At 38.3% G+C, this 23,693-nt stretch overlaps 1 protein-coding gene across 8 annotated transcripts in view; it reads right to left on the bottom strand.

The window, feature by feature from the left end:
* Nucleotides 1-23,693, bottom strand: part of SERAC1 (serine active site containing 1) — a 57,585-nt gene that overhangs the window by 5,480 nt on the left and 28,412 nt on the right. For 7 of the 8 annotated variants that reach the window (XM_037741892.1, XM_017538489.2, XM_017538530.2 and 4 more), the window contains 5 exons: nt 13,558-13,671; nt 11,312-11,474; nt 4,091-4,241; nt 2,344-2,485; nt 1,051-1,145 (listed from right to left, as the gene is read on the bottom strand). In XM_037741892.1, the coding sequence (XP_037597820.1) occupies nt 1,051-1,145; nt 2,344-2,485; nt 4,091-4,241; nt 11,312-11,474; nt 13,558-13,671 (665 nt within the window). The remainder of the gene's footprint in view (nt 1-1,050; nt 1,146-2,343; nt 2,486-4,090; nt 4,242-11,311; nt 11,475-13,557; nt 13,672-23,693) is intronic. The other variant, XM_037741903.1, reaches the window with a different exon arrangement.

Here is a 23,693-nt window from a genome sequence, read left to right as displayed (position 1 = left end):
TGTCAGGCAACTTTTCAGGTCAAACTTGGGTCTCCCTGCAACCACTCCCCAACACTTAGGATATAGATGTTCTTTCTCATCCAAGGCCTGACAATGAAAGTATCACCAAAGACTGTGGTCTCTCTTGTGAGTTTCGGTTCTACTGGTAGTTATGCTGCAAATATTAAGCTTTCATAATTTTGGTTTATTCTTTAGAAATACTAGGATGGTATTTAAAAATATTAGGTTGAGTCAAGTTTATTACAACTTATTCCTTCCAATGCATGCTTTTATAACTAGCATAAACAGGATGCTATTAGAATCAGAGAATTCAAAATAAGTAATTTTCAAACTAAAGAGGAACTTCAAAACTCTCTAGTCTGGTAGTTTCAAGCTGTTTATTTGTAGACACATTTCTTCAAAATAAGGGTTCTCCAGAGCTCCTCTGGTTGAAATGGGGAGGAAGACCTGGGGTCTTGCCCGCTCACCTTGACACCCTTCTTAGGCACCTATGACAGGTCCATTCAGAAAGCAGTTTGATAACACTGATTTAGACCAACTCTCTCAATCTGTAGACAGAGCTTCCCAGAGAAGTTAACTGACTGGTCTAAGTCTGTACAGCAAATCAAAGGTAGGATACTGCTACTCTCAGTCCAGTAACTCTGAAATCCAGCACTCCTTCCCAAGTATACTGCTGGCACAGAGGACACACAAGGGATAGAGCAGCTGATATTTCTCAGGATCTTTCTCTTTGCTTCCTTTAGCCAGTATGATTGAGGACACAAGAGCAAAAAACATCACTTTTACTTCTGATAGAAAAGGAGACTTTGCTAGAGAATCCATGGTCCTTAGCTATGAGAATAGTTGTAAATGAACATGTTAGAGCTCTACTATTCCATTGCTTATTGAGAGCAAACTCCTTCTAGAAGGAAGAGGAAAAAAAGATTGTTTGTTTTCATAAGAAAATCCTGTCAATGGCATCAAAAAATTAAAATCACTTCCCATCTCAGGGGGCCTAAACTTGCAGCCTGAATTCTTCCCTGTCCTTCTGGTCTAAAATTTGCCTGTTACCTTTCCATAGGGCACCTTGCTCTCCAGTCGCTGAGGCTGGTGTCATACTCCACAGATATAATTCGAAGAGCAGGACAGTCTTTTGCTAACCATGTCTAAGTAAAATAAAATGTACGTGAGAACAAGTATGAATCTTCACCACTGCAATTACTGCCTAGAAAATGAAATTTATAACTAAAGGCCTCTTACACTATAATTAAAGACAGCACTGGAATAAGGTTTGAGGGTACTGTAAAAACAATTCCAGAATTTTATCTTTTTATGTCTCTGGTCTCAAAATGGCACCAATATATAGCATAAGGCCAATGAAGGTTTCAAGAGAGTTATTTTCCATTTTAACCTGCTATAGCCAAAAGCAAGGCATTTTAAAGTCTACATCAAATTGCCTTTTTGAAAGAATTTAGTAGAAAGCTATCATCTCAGGACAGATGGTATAGTCTGACAGATTCTGGATCTGAGAATTCAGGGACACTAATAATAATGGTCACAGTTCTATCTCTGTGTGCCCTGGGTTTATCACCATCTCTGTACTTCAGTGCCACCAGAAAGTACAAATCATTCTTCTACTTGATAAGCCTTTGTGAAGGAGAGTAAGCAGTAATGGAACAATGCCCTAGAAACTATTCACACATATATGCAGCATCACTCTTAAATGAGTTTTAGGTAAATTCCATTCAATAAATTCATTCCAGAATTAAGGTTCTTATGGGAGAAATAATACCAAAGAAATGTAAAGTATAAATTAGCCAGGTGTGGTGGCATGTGCCTGTGGTCCCAACTACCCAGAAGGCTGAGGTGGGAGGATTGTTTGAGCCTGGGAGGTTGAGACTGCAGTGTGCTAGGACTGCACCACTGCACTCCAGCCTGAGTGACAGAGTGAGTCCCCTATCTCAAAAAAAAAAAAAAAAAATAGAAAAAACAAGAAAGAAATGCAAAGTATAATTACTTCTTCAAAGACTTTCCATTTTTATAATTATTAAGGTCATAGAATTAGGTAACTATTATAAATACAATTGTGGTTATATATTTTTTTTGTATTATATTACAACAAAAGTGAACTATTACTGGCTCTTGCTCCTATTTTTTACCTAATATTTTCTTAGAGTCATACACATTACACCAAACGGAAATTATACAACATAGGGTGACAAGCCCAGTTGTTGTCATAACATACTACAAATGTCCCTAAGGGAAAGAAGAACTGCATAGGAAAAAATCCCAGTACAAAGAGAAAAACAAGCAAGTCACAGTCAGGGACCCAACAACCAGGGCCAGAGTCAGTGGCTCCCTTACCTTGGGCCAACATGTCGTATATCTGTCTTCATCCTCTATAGGCTTTTCAATTACAGCCTGCTCACTGTCCTGCTGGCGCCATGTTTTGAATGCTGCTCCCATAAGGCCATGAATAAAAAGGACATCTGCTTTAATGGGCTGACTAATAGGGGAGAGAGTTTTAAAAAGAAGCAGAATAAATGCATTATTGCTTTGGTAAGAATCTACACAGCATTCTCTGTGGATGGTGCTTTAAGCAGGTTTATGTGACATAAAATAAAACTGAATTAAAACAAGATTTATAAGCACAGGTTTGCTGAGGAACCCTAGAAGGAGCTTTGCCAAAGACACACATAAAGCATGTTCACTGTTCTCTCTCTAAAAACGGAGACTTATCTAGTCAGGTAGACCAACCACAGTCAATTGTAATGAGCTTTAGCAGTCAATCAAGAGACAGAGGTCATAGTCAGATTACCCTCTAAAGACTTCCATTTGAGAATATTCTACAAATCAATAAAAGTATTTAAGAAATTAAAGAACATGCTACTAACAGTTTCAAAGTCAATATGTATAAAAGAGATTTTTGAAAATATATTAAGAAAACTAATACTTACAGGATTTCAAAGTAACATTCATTCTTTGCATATGATCCATTAAAAATTGTAGACAGTATGTGAGTTGCAAGCTATTTATAGTAGTCATACAATTATGCAACGCACATATAAAATACATTACCATAACATTTTATTTATAAATTATAATAATAGCAAAACTTCTTTTAAATTAAAAAATGGATTAACCAGGTAATCCATTTTTTTTTTTTTTTTTTTTTTGAGACGGAGTTTCGCTCTTGTTACCCAGGCTGGAGTGCAATGGCGCTATCTCGGCTCACCGCAACCTCCGCCTCCTGGGTTCAGGCAATTCTCCTGCCTCAGCCTCCTGAGTAGCTGGGATTACAGGCACGCGCCACCATGCCCAGCAAATGTTTTGTATTTTTAGTAGAGACGGGGTTTCACCGTGTTGACCAGGATGGTCTCGATCTGTTGACCTCGTGATCCACCCGCCTCGGCCTCTCAAAGTGCTGGGATTACAGGCTTGAGCCACCGCGCCCGGCCCATTTTTTTAATTTAAAAGTTTTGCTATTTTCTGAGGCATTTTTTGTAAAGTGCCCTAAGAAAACCAAGAAATGTGCCATTTTTTTCAGTGTGGTCCCTTCTATATTTATTGTCTTAGCAATTATACAACTAGATATAATGACCACAAATAACCTTAAGAAGGAGCATGAGTCAAATTTATTACAACTTATTCCTTTCAATGGATGCTTTTATAACTAGCATAAATTTTCCCCAGTCCCTTGAGTTCTAGGCCCAGGCTAATTTGGCTGCCACATAAGACAAGGTCTTATCTCCTTCCTATTCAGCTGACTTCTACAATCCAAATCAGCTATTAACTCAAATCTAAGAGAAAATGCCTTGAACCAAAGAAGATGTGTGTTACAAAGTTTAAGTGTGACGCATTATCAAAGGTGAACGCAACCTTACTGAGGGGAAGCCCTTTGTAAAATAACCCTGATAATTTAGCTAGTTCACATACTTTTCACAACCACTTCCAATTCTTCGGTGGTTACTATAGACAATTTTGGAAAACAAGATATTTGACTTATAAAGTATTTAACTTATCTGAATTATGCAGAAATAAGTTAAAAATTTGAGGCCTCTAGGCTTCACATTCCCAAAGAGGGCAAGGCGACTATCTTCTGCTTCCTTACCTCGTTCGATACTGGGGATGCAGCACATACACGCCATCCTGGTATTTTTCTTGCACAGTTTCTCGGTCTAGATTCGCCAGGATTCTGGCAGCATGTGAAGCCTCCATAATGTGGTGAGATTTCATTGCTTCTGCCATGATGGAAACCCAGCCTGGTGAAAAGTACATATATCCTAAATACTGATGTGAATCCATCACAGACTGTCAAGAGAGGTTTCAAACTGAATGTGACGCGAGCAAGGCAAACCTCGTGTGTCTGTCCTTGGCAGAGAAGCCTGACCACTACAACCCCATTTTGCCCTACGATCCTCTGAGTCCCGTGGCACAATACCATGCTATCCCCAAACACACACCCCTTAAGGGATCTCAAAGAAAGAGGGGTTCAAGAGCCACTTTTTTATTTAGAAAACCTAACACTAATAGCAATTATAGAGTTGTTCACAAAAATGAACAAAATACCACCAGGTTTTGCTTTTCACAAGAATTATAAAACTCAGTGGGTTAAAAGTTATTTCATCCTGACCAGCAATCATAGTAATAGCCTTTAATACAAATGAGGAAATTATTTAATAATAATGAATTTGAGACACAAAGCTCTTGTAGAATCTGGAGATCAGGAAGGAAAAAAACATTTTTTAAAGGGAGGCAAATAGAAAATTCATGGATAATACTGAAAATGTCCAGTATGATTTCATTTTTTAAATGTTTGTCTTTAAAATTTTATATACACAAATACGTATAAAAGTACATGCGTGCACATATACACACAAACACACAAAGATCTATACACTAAACTAATAAAATCATTACCTCTTAGGAGAGAGGTAGGGTGGAAGAGGGCACTGTAAAAAAGGTACACTTAGTTTTTTTGCTATAGCTATTTTCTGAAGTACTTAAACTGAAAGTCTATTTATATAATTTATTTAATTTAAAATAAAGCAGAAAATGGGCCTTGAAGAGAGAGAGACTGGGGCTCAAATTTCTGCTCCCTGCTTACTTGCTCTGGAACCTCAGTCAAGTTATTTAGCAACCAAGCTAGAGAAAGGTTTCAATAAACTAATATATGTGAAAATCATGGGCCCAGGCCCAGCAGGCACTCAGTACATGACAGTTGTCCCCATGCCCTTCTCCCACTCTTTATGACAAAAGTGTTGAGTCACTGTGATGATGGAAAGCCAGCATTCAGACTAAAAGACTAAAAGAAGCTTCAGACTCACTACTTCTTTAACAATATTCAAATTTATAACATCAGAAGATTTCTCTCCAAAATCTGTTAAAGATTTTAAAATAAGAATATTTTAAAATTCTATCTATAGACGAGTGAGTTATTGGTATGTATGAAAATATGGCTTTATTTTTAATGAAGTCACAAGAAAAAGCATGGCACAAGCCATCTCTGGCATTTTGTAGTTGACAAAATATGTTCACAATGTCTAACACACTCCACCTTTGAAAAATATCAAATGCCTTTTGGAAAACTTATATCTTTCTTGAACATTGAGCATTTTAAAACTGCAAAACATCTGAATGCACTCATGCACCACATAATAATGTTTCAGTCAACAATGAAACACATATACTATGGTGATCCCCTAAGATTCTAGTACAGTATTTTTGCTGTGCCTTTTCTATCTTTAGCTAGGTTTAGATATGCAAACACTTCCCATGTGTTACAACTGCCTACAGTGTACTGTACACACAATCACGTGTGTACAGTTTGTAGCCTAGGAGCAATAGGCTGTCCCACCCAGCCTAGGTGTGGAGTAGGCTCTACTGTCTACGTTTGTGCAAGTGCACTCTCTGATGTTTGCACAGTGACAAAACTGCCTAACAATACATATCTCAGAATGTTTCTCCACTGTTAAGCAATATCTGTCTGTACATGTTAACTGTAAAAAATAATGAAATAACTGAAAGCAGCATCTAATGATGAAAGTCTTGCTTTAGTACTCTCATCATTTCCCAACTCCATTTACATCCTCAGAGTAATGAAAGCTAGAAGTTTGGTGGACACCCTTTTGAAAATTATAGTCATATACCTATAACTTAAACATATACAATGGGCTGGGTGTGATGGCTCATGCCCGTAATCCCAACACTTTGGGAGGCCAAGGCAGGTGGATCACTTGAGGGCAGGAGTTCAAGACCAGCCTGGCCAACATGGTGAAACCCCATCTCTACTAAAATTATAAAAATTAGCCAGGTGTGGTGGTGGGCGCCTATAATCCCAGCTACTCAGGAGGCTGAGGCATGAGAATTGCTTGAACCTGGAAGGTGGAGGTTGCAGTGAGGTCTCAAAAAAAAAAAAATGTAGCTCTATATGGAATCACACTACTGTTGTGACTGTACTGCAGCAATGTGTCTTGAAGAGCTCTCCATATATATCAACTTCATTCCTTTTAAACTATAGTATTGTGTCACATGAGTTTGCCATTGTTTAACCATTATTCATTCCTATTGGCAGACATTTAGGCTGTTTCCAACTTTTGTAAATCTGAAGGCAAAAATTTGCAGATCTGATACTAAGATTGATACAAAATATATAAAAACAGGAAAAGACACTGGATGCCTAAAGAGAAACAAACAAACAGGGCAAGGTAGCAGAATTCAAACTGGAGTATTAAGAAGTAATGCCCTTCTTTGAAGGCTAAGCAAAAAGAAGGTAGAGGTGGGTAACTCTCAGAAGTTTAGCTATAATAGGGAGGAGGGGATGTTACAGGGGATGTAGTTTATGTTTTTCGTATCTTCCTCCAATGTATGTGATCAGAGGGTCCAGCTAAGAGGGAGCAGCTAGCTGACCGTAAGACAAGAAAAAAGTATATATTCCTGAGACTGTGAAAGAAGACAGACCCAAACATGGCTGGAGGCCTTATAAAAGAGGTGTCTCTTTTCCTATTATCAAGAAAAGGAAAGAACAGGGTTTGGTTTTTGTTAGTGAGAAAATTATTTTAGGGCTTCAATTGTCTGAGTAAAGTAGGAGGAGAAGTCATCCTCTGAGAGAAAGGAATATGTGGAAGGTTTAAGGAACATGGGGAAAGTTTACAATAGTCACTGCTAAGAATGTTAAGTCATGTTGATTGGAGAAGCATAATTTCTGAACAATACTGAAGGTTCTTTAATTTGTGATCTTATAAGCATGGTGAAAATCAGTCTGCAATGATTCCAGGTTCAGACACAGAGTAAGCAGCCAGTAGGTTTCATCAAGGTCTTGACCAAGAGACTGCTAACAGGATTGAAGGGAAAGGGAGTTGTGGGTACTGGCAAAATGTTACTGAAATAACAGACCATGGAATATAAGCTGGGTTCAGGGAGGAATTAAAGAATAAAAAGAGTGATGGATTGGGAAAGGATAAAGGGGTCTATGGATAGAAGACTTCAGTAGAAAAGGAAACCACTCCTTATGGGGTAGATGCAAAAACAAGCTTGAATGAAAGAAGGATGTGCTCAGGGCTGATTTTTAGGTGAAGTGGTTTCAGGCAGTGATGAGGTTCAATGTATGACTTATGAGTAGAGTACCCGACAACTCAGGAGCAGAGCAGGAAGTCAATGAAGATGACAAGGTCATGGAATTGAGGCCGGCGGGTGAGTGGGCTATCCAGGAGATGTTGAAGCCAACCAAGAAGACTGAAGAGTTGGGGTAGAGCCAGGTTTCAGAGAAGAGTGATTTTTTTTTTCTATAATAAGATACTGATTTGATCAGGTCTTTGTCCTGCTTTGAATCCTTTAGTCTCCGTTTCATCAATGAACCTGTAGCTAGGTCAACAGAAATAATACAAAGTAAAGCACAGAGGAAAAAACCGAAACATAATGAATAGAGTCCCAATAACCTGCCAAACAGAATAAAGAGGTCTAATATACATAACTGAAATTCCAAAAAAAGAAGATAAAAGGACAAAAGAATAAATCCTGGAGGATATACTGGCAGGAAAGTTTCCACATTTGATCAAAAACATCAACTCATCAATATAATATATTGTATTACTGAAAATTGCTGAGAGAATAGATTTTAAATGTTCTCACCACAAAAAATGATATGTATGAGGTAATGCATATGTTAATTCTCTCAGTTCAGGGGACCCCAAGCAGGATAAATATGACATGAAATGCCTGGGCATTTCAGAGTCAGAAATCCTACAGAAAGATCTTAAAAGAAGCCAGAGAAAAAAGACATTATATATAAAAGAACAGAAGTGGGAATCTAAAGAGACTTCTTATCAGACAATGGATTCCAGGAGAGAGTGGAATGACATTTTAGAAATGCTGACAGAGGAAAAAAAAAAAAAATATATATATATATATATATATATATGTACATATGTATGTACATTTATATAATTATATATATATGTATATATACACATACACATATACATATATATATGGTCAACAAAGAATTCTTTATCCAGGGAAGATATCTTTTCCCAGATATAAAATAAAGATAAATTAAAGACATTTTCAAATAATGAGGTGAGAGAATTTGTTGCCAGCAGACCCAATACACAAGAAATACTAAAGGAAAGTCTTTAGGCTGAAGTGAAATATTATCAGATGTAAATTCATACATACAGAAAAAAAGGCAGTGCACTGGAGATTATAAATACACAAATAAAATAGATTTTTGCTTTCTTATATTCTTTAAATGTCACATGGCTGTTCCTACAGTTTCAATGTGTTCCCTCCAAAATTCAAGTGTTGCCAATGTCACAGTATGAAAAGGTGAGCCTTTAAGAGGTAATTGGGCCATCAGTGTTCCTCCCACATTAATAGAATTAAGCCCTTATAAAAGAGGCTTCATGTTTTAAGTGAATGCTATCTCAATTGCCCTGACTTGATCATTGCACATTATTGTATGCTTGTATCAAAATATCACTACATGTACATCCCCATAAATATGAACAACTATCACGTACATAAAATCTTAAATTCAAAATTTTTAAATTAAAAAAAAAAAGAGGCCTCCTGTAGCATGAAAGCTAGCTTGCCCTTTAGTCTTCTGCCATATGACGATAAAGCAATAAGGCCCTCACAAGACACCAATGGTCAGAACCTTGATCTTGAACTTCCCAGCCTCCAGAACTGAGAGACAATAAATTTGTTCTTTATAAATTACCCAGCCTCCGGCATACAGCCTCAGGTTATAGCAGCACAAAATGAACTAAGACAACCATTAAAACAAAAATCACAACAATGTAACCAGGCACAGTTGCCCAAACATATAGTCCCAGCTACTCGTGAGACTAAAGTAGAAGGATTGCTTGAGAGTAGGAGTATGAGGACAGACTGAGCAATACAGCAAAACCCTGTCTCAAAAAATAATAATAACGATAATGTATTGTGAAGTCATAAATAAGAGTAAAATATATTACAACAATGCCACAAAGAATGGCAGGGGATGGCTGGGTGTGGTGGCTGACACCTGTAAATCCCAGCACTTTAGGAGGCCAAGGCAGGTGATCATGAGGTCAGGAGTTCGAGACCAGCCTGGCCAACATGATGAAACCCTGTCTCTACCAAAAATACTAAAATTAGCCGGGTGTGGTGGCACACTCCTGTAGCCCCAGCTACTCAGGAGGCTGAGGCAAGAGAATCACGTGAACCCCGAAGGTGGAGGTTGCAGTGAGCCAAGATTGTGCCACTGCACTCCAGCCTGGGTGATGAGCAAGACTCCATCTCAAAATAAATAAATAAATAAATAAAGAATGGCAGGGGATGTGAACTGAATTATGGGGTTGTAAGGATCTTACATCATATGAAATGGTATAATCTTAATTCAAAGTAGACTGTTAGTTAAGGATACAACCATTAAAAAACACAAACATAAAAAGCCAAAAGAGGAGAAAGAACAGAATTTAAAAACAAACACTCAAATAATATAAGAAAAGTTAGAAAACGCAGAAAAAGGGGGACAAAGAGAAAGCAAAGAGCAAAATGAACATAACCAAACAATATCAATAATTACATTAGTAAGTTTTGAAAGTGTACCCTCCATCCCACAGCACACACATATATATATACACATATACACATGTACATCTGTGTGTGTATGTATATCTGAATTATATGTATATGTATTATCCAGCTCTTTCTACTGAAAGAGACAAGAAGCAAAGACACCCCAGGAGCAATATGCACTCCTATCATTTAGACTTTGGTCTCTAAGAATCATTCTCCACTAAAAGGATAGCGATTTCTTCAGAGAAATGAGCCAAAATATCTTGCTATACCAGAAAATAAGAAATGCCTCCCCAAAATAACGTGGGCATATCATAAAGGACATGGGCCAGTTTGCTTGGGGCTCCCATTAGTCAAAGCTGGAACAATTTGGCACCAAATTATTAAGTTCAGCAATAAATTATAAACTATTAAAAACAGGAATTTATGTACCCATCCATAGAAGGGAGAGAGGAAATGGAGGGAGGGAGGAGGGGGAGAGAAGGGCTCTTGCTTCCAGTAGAATGTCAAATGCTGTAAAGTAAATGCAGAGGGTGTGCTGGAGCTCATTCTGAAACCATTAAGGTAAAGACTAGATTGGGCAGGAACTGTCAGAGGATAGAAAGCAGGATATCTGCTTGGTCTTAAGTATCTCCCCACAGCTGGTTTATTACTTGCAAGGGGGAAAATCATTAATCATATAATGAATCTCTTTTAGTCTGACTATGCCTCTTACTTAACCAAATCACATCAAAAATTACAGGCTGGGCATAGTGGCTCACATCTGTAATCTCAACACTATGGGAGGCCAAGGCAGTGGGATCACTTGAGCCCAGGAGTTTGAGACCAGCCTGGGTAACAAAGTGGGATCCCATCTCTATAAAAAGTTTTTCAAATTAGCCATTCACAATGGCACATGCCTGTAGTCCCAGCTACTTGGGAGGCTGAAATGCGACAATCCCTTGAGCCCAAGAGTCAAGGCTATAGTGAGCTATGATCACACCACTGCACGCTAGCTTCAGTAACACAGTGAGACTCTCAAAAAAAAATTACATAAACAATTGGATGAACATCATGGCAAACGTGCTCTCCTATGATCACCTACAACACTGATTGTCTTAGGCTTAGATTATCTACAATCTCAAGCAATTCCTTGCCTCCACCAAAATAACATGTTCTAAGGACCCATAACTAACCCTAAGCAGAGCTTTGTCTATTGAAAAATGAACATATCATGAGGGGTAGAGGTAGAAGAACAAAGGAAAAAATACTCAGTATATAAAGCTGTTACCTGAGCGAACTATAGAAGAATGAAGATGTTCATTCAAAGCCATATTTCCAATGATACGCATTATATTTCTCTGTACTTTAGGGCAGTCCTTGTGAAGTCGGTATAGCCTTTGAAGTAGTTGCAGGCCTCCATTTGCTTCGATTTTATCACAGTGTGTGGATATCTGGCACAATACATAAATGAAAGACACATGTACACATATGTTTATTGCAGCATTATTTACAACAGCAAAGACTTGGAACCAACCCAAATGCCCATCAGTGATAGACTAGATAAGGAAAATGTGGCACAAATACACCATGGAATACTCTGCAGCCATAAAAAAGGATGAATTCATGTCCTTTGCAGGGACATGGATAAAGCTGGAAACCATCATTCTCAGCAAACTGACACAAGAACAGAAAACTAAACACCACATGTTCTCACTCATAAGTGGGTGTTGAACAATAAGAATACATGGACACAGGGAGGGGAACATCACACACCAGGACCCATCAGAGGGCGGAGGGCTAGGGGAGGGATAGCATTAGGAGAAATACCTAATGTAGATGACGGGGTGATGGATGCAGCAAACCACCATGGCACGTATATACCTATGTAACAAACCTGCACATTCTGCACAGTAACCCAGAACTTAAAATATAATTAAAAAAAAGAGAGAGCTAGAAAGATCAAGTAAAAATAAAAAGGGATTTGAAGTTTTAATGGAGAAAACAGGCAAAAGAAAAGGAAAACATGCATATTAAGGGAAGAGAAGTGACCAAGAAGTCGGTCTTTCTAACGTCAGTAGGTACAGCCTTGCCTCTTCCCATCACTAGCTTTACCCAAGGACATGATACCATATGCACAAACAGCAATTTTCATTTTCTGGATTTTTATTAAATTATAACACATTTTAAGTACTTTAAAATATATGCCTTTTAGATATACTATATATCAAATGATACCTGCAGTAATTTCAGAGATTTCTGGAAAGGTAAGTATTATATTCCATGCACTGCCCTTTTTACTGAAGATGCAGCTATTGCTTCAGAAAGAACAGCTTGGGAGACACCACACCCGAGCACGTTTTCCCAAGTCTCTTCTGTACAACACAGTATTCCCTCTGCTTTGTGCTCGGTTCCTAATTTCATGGGTAAGAACTAAAGATGACTTTCTAGTCTAAACTCACACCTTTATGTCTTTTAAGCCATGTCTAATGTGTCCCAAAACTGACAGTTGAGAATCTCAAGGATGGTGCTTCTCTTGATGTGGGATGGATCACTTGCATTCACCTCACCAGGGGCTGGCTACAAATGCAAAATCTACTACATTAAACTTGATACAAGTGAGTGGAAAAATGTTACTATTTTTAAACACATTTCCTGAGTGATGTTTCTGCATTATGAGCACTACAAGGTTTGTTGCTTTTTCCTTGGTAGTTATAGTTCAAGAGTATGGTCATCTAGTATTTCCTTGGTTTTTTGTTTTTGTCTTTTTGGGTTTTTTTTTTTTTTTTTTTTTTTTTTTGCATGCAATTGCCTCTTTTTCTTTCTTTCTTCCGTTCTCTCATTCCTTTTTTTTTTTTTTTTTTTTTTTGAGACAGAATCTCGCTTTGTCACCCAAGCCGTAGTACAGAGGCGCAATCTCGGCTCACAGCAACCTCTGCCACTGGGGTTCAAGCAATTCTCCTGCCTCAGCTTCTCAAGCAGCTGGAATTACAGGTGTGTGCCACCACGCCCGGCTAATTTTTGTATTTTTAGTAGAGACAGAGTTTCACCATGTTGGCCAGGCTCGTCTCAAACTCCTGACCTCAGGTGATCCATCCACCTCAGTCTCTCAAAGTGCTGGGATTACAGGCGTGAGTCACCACACCTGGACTGTTTTTTCTTTTATCTTGTCACATCTTTGGCAGTTGTTTTAATGGAAATTATCTGAAAATATTATGTAAAAATGATCTCAGAAAAGCAGCAGAAGACAGCATACCTCAAAGGTGAATGCCACATTTAGATAATGGGCTACTTTCTTTCTATGCAATTAAAATTAAATAAATTTTTAGAAATACTTAGCAAAACTGAATCTCATTTATTGGTGCTAATCAAGATTATTCTAACAATTAAAACTGGAGGAAAGCAGAAATTTAAAAACAAGTGAAAAGCTTTTCTCCTTTTATAATAAATGATGATTACTGCCCTTGCAAGAATCAATCTATACATTATTTCAATCCAATCATAGAAAATAAACTACATTTTGAAAATGTAAATTACCTCAGAATGTTTTACTATAGCTTCTAAACAGAACATTTCCACTGTTGCTGAAGGAACTTCTCCAAAACTTTCAGCATAAGGAAGTCCATTTCCTCCAAAACACCATAAACCACCCTGAAATTAAAATAATTTAAAGTTTTACTGAAAAAATATTGACTAATATTTTTGTTTGACAAAAAAATCTCTGTACTAATATATGGTATTAGAAAATACTAATGTGTAGGGACTCAAAATATATTGGAAACTTTAAAGGAACTTTATGCAAGCTGTGGCTTATCAGAATAGAAAACATAGGGAACTATTTCGAGAAGAGCATGACCTCTGTGTCCTCCTCAAGTCTCTCCTCTGTGACCTTTTGTCTGAAAGTATGAAGACTAATATACAATTCTTTAACAAGTAAGAAAAGCCCAGAATGTTCTAGTGTCATCTCTTTCAGCCCCCAGTAGTCAGTACAGTCTATTATTGTCCAGATTCTGCTAATAGCCTACTTAAAGTCTAATAATCAATACAATTCAAAAGATATAAGCATTATTGGACAAGTTAAAAAGAAAGATCATGATGACAATGATCACAGAGCTTAATCCTTCTCAAGTTGAAATTCAATTCAAGTTCATATGGAAGAATAAACAAAAATCATTACAAAAATACAAAACAAAAGAGTAGTGGGGACTATTTCTAACAGGTATTAAAACATAAAGAATAAAATAGAACAAACATTTCTATTTCAACTCTTATCACAGATCAACAGCTAATGTCACTAATATGCAATATGCTCCTCCAAGTCAGTAACAAAAAATACCAATACTATTATAGAAATACAAGCAACAGTCATAAAGTCCTTAGGAAAATAAACATAATGCCTCTAAAATATATAAAAATATATTATAAATTATATATATGTATTTATATTTTTATATATTATATAGTATATATTATACATTATACTATATATTTTTATATTTATAAATTATATGTTATATGATATGTAAATTATATGTGCTATGTAAATTATTTATATTTTTAATTTTAAAGGCATATCCCTAAATATAATTCATTATATATAAAATAAATATACAATTATATATTTGTTTATATATTTATTTTATAAATATACATAAACAACGCTCAACACTGCTTAATCAGGAGCATGTACATTGGAAGGGCACTGAGAAACTACATTTGTCATCTATTGGACAGACGAGGTTCTAGGGAGACAGGCAGACACAGCACCCTGCTGCTAGTGATATCAATGGCACGACATCTATGGAGGACAACCTGGCACTGGCGATCAAGATCACAAGTGCACACGCCCTTTAATAACTGATCCTACAGAGATGCTCACACATAGGGAAAGTGATAGAATGCAAGTCTGCTCACTGTCGCATTGTTTGTATAATAATAAAGACTGAAAACCAGCTAATATTCATCAATGAGGGTTAAATCAATCATGGTACAGTTGTACAATGGAATGCTATGCAAGTCTGAAAAATTTTGTCTCTTCTTACATTGATACATACCAATCTCCACAATAATCCTTAAGTGAGAAAAAGGTACAGAACAGTGTGTGAGTGTGTGTGTGTGTGTGTGTGTGTGTGTGTGTGTGTGTTGGCATAGGAGAGACGGAAGGGATGGAAAGACGATGTATTGCTGCATTGCTGTAGGCGCTTTGGAAGTGTTTCACTTTTGAGCTAGGGGTTATAACTGCTTGCTTATGGCCCACCTGCTGGCAAAAGAGGACAACTATAAAGTAATGGCTCAAAAATGTACATAGTAATATATAGCCCAGTGTTTTCTATAGAAAATATAATCCATAAAGTTCTGCACTTTAATTTATAAGGTCCATGGTTCAGTAAACCAACTAAAAATAAATTTTGGCCACTCTATACTTTTTATTCATGCCTTCTTCTCATATATATTGTTTTTCTAAATTTAAACATGATTGGATCTCAGAGAGTCACATTATATAATTGAGGATTGAGATATGGCTAAGTCATGAAAAGTCATCCTTCTCTGGCAGAGATAATGGTAAATAGTGGATTGGTGAACTCTGTCAGAGGATAGGAATTTTTTCCTGAAGATTTACCACCACATCCTGGCTCCTCCAAACCCCTCTTCCCAGCTTGTACCCTTGAATTATCCGATCTATTTCTACTCTAAATACCCCAAGGACAGACAGAGGAGAATGCAAAGAAAAATGATTTAGGACTTTCATTGTCTTGGCCATTTTGGCAGTGTGATGTAGAGTGCAATTCCCATTTCATTCTCATTGTCAGTAAAGCTTGTTACTTATGAATCAGTAGATTTTGTGGCAGTAAGAAGTACAAGCAAAAAGGAATGAATACAAAGGAACAAACTCACAGTATGGTGGTATGGATTATATTCTAAACCCATGTAAAAATAAATATACATACTTACTGCTGCTTTATACTGAATTAAGATATGACAAGACTAAATACATTTATAAAGACTTAAGAAACACTACACATCAAATTCTATGAGTGCAACAAAAAAATAATTTCCTAAGGATTAAAGAAATGTATATAGAAAAGGCTAGAGAGAATGACAATATTAAAAACAATGATAAAGAGTAAGTACAGGCTGAATGCGGTGGCTCACGCCTGTAATCCCAGCAATTTAGGAGGCCAAGGCAAGTGGATTGCTTGAGCCCAGGAGTTCAAAACCAGCCTGGCCAATACAGTGAAACCCCATCTCTATGAAAAATTAGCTGGGGATGGTGGTGCACGCCTGCTGTCCCAGCTACCCAGGAGGCTGTGGTGGGAGGATCACCTAGCCTGGGAGGTCAAAGCTGCAGTAAGCCATGATCATGCCAGTACACTCCAGCATGGGCAACAGAGTGAGACCTTGTCTCAAAAAAATACAAAAAAACAAAACAAAACAAAACAAAAAAAACAGTAGGTAGAAAAACTAAAAGGTAACAGTAATATTTAAGAGCTAATGTCTGGTGTTTCTTCATAAAAAGGTACAACCTTAGAGTTCTGTGATTTGTGCAAACTAACTGGGCTTTAAAATGATGTTTATTCTAAAGCAGGAGTTTTTAACAAGGGTCCTGAGGGGTATTGGGTAAGTACGATTCAAGGCAAGTAGGATGTAAATTTGGATGGAAAAAAATTATCTTTGTTTTTTCCTAACCTCTGACTGAAATTGTGCATAGTATTCGGTTATGAACACAGACAATAAACCACAGTAACTCTAGCAGTACCTATGATTCTGTTAGCAAGGAAAAGCACAGGTATTTTCATATCACTTCTCATTTTTCAGCTATCTGAAAACACAGTTATATTCATTATTTCTTTCAAGGCCAACTGTCACCAAACAGTGAAGTTGCACATTCTCATACTAGTGAGCTCAAATCTGTACAGCTTTCCAGTATTCCCCAGCAATAATGATTTGAGATCAATATTTGGGCAGACTAATTCACAGTTCAATGTTCTTATTAAGCGAAGCAGCAATAGTATTCCCACTGCTCTGTCACTAAAAAATGTATACATTGAATGGAACCATATGAAGCTGCCTCTTTCCCCAGCTCTACCCACTGAAGGCCTAAAAGCAATGACAGCAGCAATGAGCTGACCTAGCCCAGAACTTGTTTACTAAATACTATTAGCCCTAAAAGAAACCAAAGCTGCTTAAAAAAAATCAGCTGATTCTAGGGCTAGAACAGGGAAAGGTTAAGATGAACATTCTCTAATACCAGAAAATAAGCAAGTGCTCCAAAAATAATGAATGAAACCATTTCCAAAAGACATGGGAGACAACCGGCAGGGGCTCCCACAGCCAAACCTGGGACGATCTGAACATCAGTATGAATAGGATAGTAATAGATTATAATGTATGGAATAAAAACACCCATGCATGATCCCATTTGGATTAGAAAGTAAGGCAGAAAGAAGAAATAGGAGGAAAAAGAAAGCTTTCCTTACGGAAGAGTACTAGATAAGTGAGTAAGGAATAATATAATTAGGGGGAAAATCTCAGCATTTTGCAAGCACCTAGCAATAACTGTTATTCAGGCAAGATTCATTAAAAGGCCATTATTAAATAAAACTACTGGCTGAAAGTCTGAAGAGCAACAGGACAGTCTCCTAAAATCAAAGTATCTCCTCCTCCTACAAATTGACGTGCTTCCAGGTATGACACACTGGGAAGGATACAAAATCTCTATTGTATTCCTGTAATAAATGTACACACGAATTTAATCACGAGGAAGCATGAGACAAACTAAACTGAGGGGCTTTTTACAAACCACTGCTTTGTACTCTTCAAAAATGTCAATGTCACAAGGACAGAGAAAGGCTGAAACAATTTTCAGGAAAAAAGAGACCAAATACACAAGACTCACATGCAATGCTTAATACTAGACTAGATCCTGGAATAGATTTTTTAAAAACAAAAAAGCTGTCATAGCCCAGGTGCAGCGGCTCACGCCTGTAATCTTGCACTTAGGGAGGTCGAGGTGGGCAGATCACGAGGTCAGGATATCGAGACCATCCTGGTCAACATGGTAAAACCCCATCTCTACTAAAAATACACAAATTAGCTGGGAGCGGTGGTGTGCACCTGTAGTCCCAGCTACTCGGGAGGCTGAGGCAGGAGAATCGCTTGAACCTAGGAGGTGGAGGTTTCAGGGAGCCGAGATTGCACCACTGCACTCCAGCGTGGATGACAGAGCAAGCCTCCATCTCAGAAAAAAAGAATAACTAAAAAGGAGTGCTTACTGGCCTGAAGAGATGAGACTTTAGAATTAAAATTAAATATTTACTTAAATGTTAAATTCATTAAAGATATGCTACTTTTTTTTTTTTAAAGAACAGGGACTCAAATCAAAGTGAAACTAGTGCCTTTCAAGAGGAAAAACAAAGGTACTTCATGAAACATAAAGCATTCATTTAAAAAAAAATACTAAAAACAACGTATTTACTTAAAGGATGAATCTGTATGTGTCTGCGATCTGCCCAAGTAGAAAGGAAATGTTTCAAATGTCAGTTTCATCATTTCCAGTGTGATCTATGGTTCCTAAATATAGTGAATTGGAATAGTGTAAAGAGAATGCATTTAAAGGGTCACAGGGGCTGGGCACAGTGTCTCCTGTCTGTTATACTAGCACTCTGGAAGGCTGAGGCAGATGGATCTCTTCAGCCCAGGAGTTTGAGACCAGCCTGGGCAACATGGCGAAACCCTGTCTCTACCAAAAATAAAAAAATAAAATTAGCCATATGTGGTGGTGCATGCCTGTAGTCCCAGCTACCTGTGATGCTGAGGTGAGAGAATCACTGAGCCCAGAAGGCAGAGGTTATAGTGAGCCGAGATCGTGCCACTGTACTACAACCTGGGTGACAGAGTAAGACCCTCATCTCAAAAGAAAAAAAGGTCATACTACGAATTATTTTTTCAGAAAAACTTTGGTTAGGGGAAGATCTTTAAAATGGGAAGGGGAGGGAGCTGGAGAAGTTGTCAGAAGAACCAGGGCCTCTTGAAAGTGGTGAATATTAAAACACACAAACACATGATGCATTAACTATGAACACACACGTACATATGCACAAGGCCAATTTAAACCATGTAACTCTTTAAACTACTGGCTGAGGCCAAGAATTCTGTGCAAAGAAGCAGTATAGTGGGGCTGGGCGCAGTGGCTCACGCCTGTAATCCCAACACTGTGTGAGGCCAAGGAGAGATTACCTGAGGTCAGGAGTTCAAGACCAGCCTGACCAACACAGTGAAACCCCATCTCTACTAAAAATACAAAACAATTATCCCAGTGTGGTAGCACATGCCTGTAGTCCCAGCTACTCAGGAGGCTGAGGCAGGATAATTGCTTGAACTCAGGAGGCGGAGGTAGTAGTGAGCTGAGATCACATCACTGCACTCCAACCTGGACAACAGAGCGAGAATCCGTCTCAAAAAAATAAAAGTGGCATGGTGTATTAAACCACTTTCCCTCTCTTCACTTGGCAAAACGTAAGGTTACAGAACATATAGAAGGTGGAGGAATATTAACTGAATAGTAATATCAGGCCAGGTCCCAGGAGCCCAGCATGGGGGTGCAGGAGAGAAGTTAGTGATGGGAGTGGGAGACACTACGGCAGAATACAGGGAAGCACCCAAGTCCACAAGACTCTGTCTGTAAATAGCTTGGTCCCACCAAGCTGAAACTATCAGATGTTAGACAGGCCTGCTGAAATTGATGCGGTTCCCTGAGGTGAAAAGCAGGGCATGAGAATAGAGACAGGAAGAATATAGATTGGCCGGGCACGGTGGCTCAAGCCTGTAACCCCAGCACTTTGGGAGGCCGAGGCTGGTGGATCACGAGATCAAGAGATCGAGACCATCCTGGTCAACATGGTGAAACCCCGTCTCTACTAAAAATACAAAAAATTAGCTGGGTATGGTGGCACGTGCCTGTAATCCCAGCTACTCAGGAGGCTGAGAAAGGAGAACTGCCTGAACCCAGGAGACGGAGGTTGCGGTGAGCCGAGATCGCGCCATTGCACTCCAGCCTGGGTAACAAGAGCGAAACTCCGTCTCAAAAAAAAAAAAAAAGAATATAGATTTAGATAAGAAATTACTTGGCATGAAAGCCCCATAGTTTCCTAGATTTGACACCAACAGCACAAACAACAAAAGAAGAAAATGTATAAATTGGACTTCATCAAAAATGTTTTTTATTTTTTAATTTTTTTTTCAGAGACAGAGACTTGTTCTGTTGCCCAAGCTGGAGTGCAGTGGCACAATTACTGCTCACTGCAGCCTTGAATTCCTGGGCTCAAGTGATCCTCCTGTCTTAGCCTCCTGAGAAGCTGGGACCACAGGCACACATCCCACAACTGGCTAATGTTTTTGTTGTTGTTGTCGTTGAGATGGAGTCTCGCTCTGTAGCCCAGGCTGGAGTGCAGTGGTGCGATCTCAGCTCACTGCAACCTCCACCTCCAGGGTCCCGGTTCAAGCAATTCTCCTACCTCAGCCTCCCAAGTGGCTGGGATTACAGGAACGAGCCACGATGCCCAGCTAATTTTTGTATTTTTTAGTAGAGATGGGGTTTCACCACGTTGGCCAGTCTGGTCTTGAACTCCAGACCTCGTGATCCACTCCCCTCGGCATCCCAAAGTACTGGGATTATAGGCATGAGCCACCACACCTGGCCCCAGCTATTGTTTTTGTTCTTTGGAGAGACAGTCTTGCTATGTTGCCCAGGCTGGTCTCAAACTCCTGGGCTCAAGTGATCGTCCCAACTCATCCTCCCAAAGTGCTGGGATTACTGGCATAAGTTACCATGCCTGTCCAGACTTCATGAAAATTAAAAACATTTGGGGTTCAGAGGTTACTTATCAAGAAAGTGAAAAGACAACCCACAGAATGGGAGAAATATCTGCAAATTACATATCTAATAAGAGATTTGTATCCAGAATATAGAAAGAGTTCTTACAATTCAACAATATAAAGAGTTCTTACAATTCAACAACATAAAGAACTCTTACAATTCAACAAGAAAAAATTTCAACTCTTACTATTCAGTACATCTAATAAGAGATTTGTATCTAGAATATATCAGAAACTCTTAAAATTCAAAAACAAAAAAATTTTTTAATTGGGTGCTACAACGTGAAAGATGCTTCAAAAGGACAAGTAAGCCAATGTTAAAATGAGCAAAGGGAGCCATGGTGGCTCACACATGTAGCCCCAGCTACTCAGAAGGCTAAGGCGGGAGGATTGCTTGAGCCCTGGAGTTTAAAGCTGTAGTGCATGTTATGATTTTGCCTGTGAATAGCTACTACATTTCAGCCTGGGCAACACCGTGAGACCTTATTTCAAAAACAAAAACACTAGTTAAAAAAAAATTGGGCCAAGGATTTGAATAGACATTTCTCCGAAGAAGATATATGTGCCAACAGCACGTGGAAAGATGCTCAGTATCATTAAGCATTAGGAAAATGCAAATCAAAATCAGAATGAGGAAACTACTTCACATACAATGGGATGGCTAAAATAAAAGATGGACAATGACATATATTGCTGGTGGGAATGTAAAATGGTAAAGTCTCTGTGGAAAACATTTGAAAGTTACTCAAAAAGTTACACAGAGTTACTATATGACCCAGAAATCCCACTCTTAGGTATATACTCAAGAGGACTAAAAACATACAGCCACACAAAGACATGCACATGAATGCTGATATTGAGATCTAATAAGAAATATATATTTGGTCTCTACCCCTGGTTCTCTCCAGACTGATGAGTATCTTTTGTATGCTAATGAGATGACTGGTGGCTGCAGGGCCCCTCAATAGTTTCAAGAAGAGGGCTGGTCACCAGAAAGACTAAGGCATGATTAGAGAGTAGGAACTTTCTGCCCTACTCACCAACCTCTGGGGAGGACAGAGGGGCTGAAGGTTGAGGTGATCACCAAAGGTCAATGATTTAATCAATCATGCCAACTGATTAAAACCTTGACAACCCAAAAGGACAGGGTTTGGAAAGCTTCTGGACAGCTGAACACGTGGAGATGTCCAGAGGGTGGTGCACCCGGAGGGGCATGAAGACTCAGCGTCCCTTCCCACATAGCCTGCTCTACGCATCTCTTCCATCTGCTGTCCATCCCCATCCTCTGTCATATCCTTCATAATAAATGGGTAAGCAAGGTGTTTTCCTGAATTCTATGAGTAATCAGACCCATTGAGAGGGTCATAGGCACTCCCGGTTTATGGCTGGTTGATCAGAGGCACAGTTCACCACTTGGAACTTGCAACTGGAATCCGAAGTGGGGTGTAGTTCTGTGGGACACAGCCCTTAACCTATGGGCTTTGACACCATCTCTAAGTAGATAGTGTCAGAAATGAATTAAATTAAAGGACACCAAGCTGGTGTCTGATGGAAAACTGCTGAGCGTGTAAAGAAAAACCCTCCACGCATCTGGCATCAGAAGTGTTAAGTGGTGTGAGAAAGTAGGAAAAATGCTTTGCTTTTTTATGTATTTTATTCATACATAATAGCCAAACAATAGAATGTTCATAGAAGTATTATTCATACATAATAGTCAAACAATAGGAATGACCCAAATGTCCATCACTGATGAACAGATAAATAAAATGAGGCATAGACATACAATGGAATATTACTTGGCCATAAAAAGGAATGAAGCACTGACATGCCACAATGTGGTGGAGCCTTGAAAACATTACGCTAAGTGAAAGAAGTCAGACACAAAAGGCCACACACTGGATGATTCCATTTATATGAAATGTCCAGAAGAGGCCAATCCATAGAAAAAATAGATTGGTGGTTACCAGGGGCTGGAGAGGGGAATGGGTAGTGACTGCTAATGGTTACAGGGTTTCCTTGGGAGATGGTGAAAATATTCTGGAATTAGATTGCAGTAATTATTGTATAACTCTGTGAGTATATTAGAACCCAATGAACTGTATAGTTTTAAAGGGTTTATGGTATATGGATTATAAAGAAAACTAGTTGAATTGGAAATATTACCATAAATTTAAAGCCTTTTAAGAAAAGGTTCTGCTCTGTTACTTGGGTGTCCAGAAGCCCCAGGGTCCACCAGCTCTACCTTCATGTAGAACTATTATGCACAACTTGTGCCTGGGTTTTGGACTCTAATCTTTTCCTGTAAGAAGAATCAGATCTCCTTGGAGAAGCAAGTGAATCTTGTAGGGCAAGAAGAAACAAAAAGAGCCAGAGATATCTTGTCAAAAAACCAAGGTACCTTCCAGGCACTTTGGGAATAGATTTTAAAAGGATAGAGAAGGTCAGCCTACAGAAAGGGCTCTAGAGGCCAGGTGATGGAATTCTCACCATCAAAAAGAAAAAACCGAAAACCATTATAATTCACTGAAGCAATTCCAAGACGTAGCCCAAAAGGGGAAATTACACAAAGTATACTAGACAAGTCATATCTACTGATGTGTCCTTAATTTCTCATAAAAGGGAAAAATGAGAAAATGCATTTAATTGGTAAAAGATTATAGAATATTGTGAATTTTTTTACTGACAAAATATGTTCCTTTCATAGAATAGATTAGATAGTTATTGCAGTTAATAATGATGGTTATTTGTTTCTTATTTCTCTTAGAGATATGAGATTTTTTTTTTTTTTTTTTTTTTTT

The sequence above is a fragment of the Cebus imitator genome, unplaced genomic scaffold, assembly GCF_001604975.1.
Source record: "Cebus imitator isolate Cc_AM_T3 unplaced genomic scaffold, Cebus_imitator-1.0 Scaffold6, whole genome shotgun sequence".
NCBI classification, from domain to species: Eukaryota; Metazoa; Chordata; class Mammalia; order Primates; family Cebidae; genus Cebus; species Cebus imitator.
The sequence above is the reverse complement of the archived record's forward strand: the minus strand, read 5'-3'. Positions and strand labels throughout refer to the sequence as shown.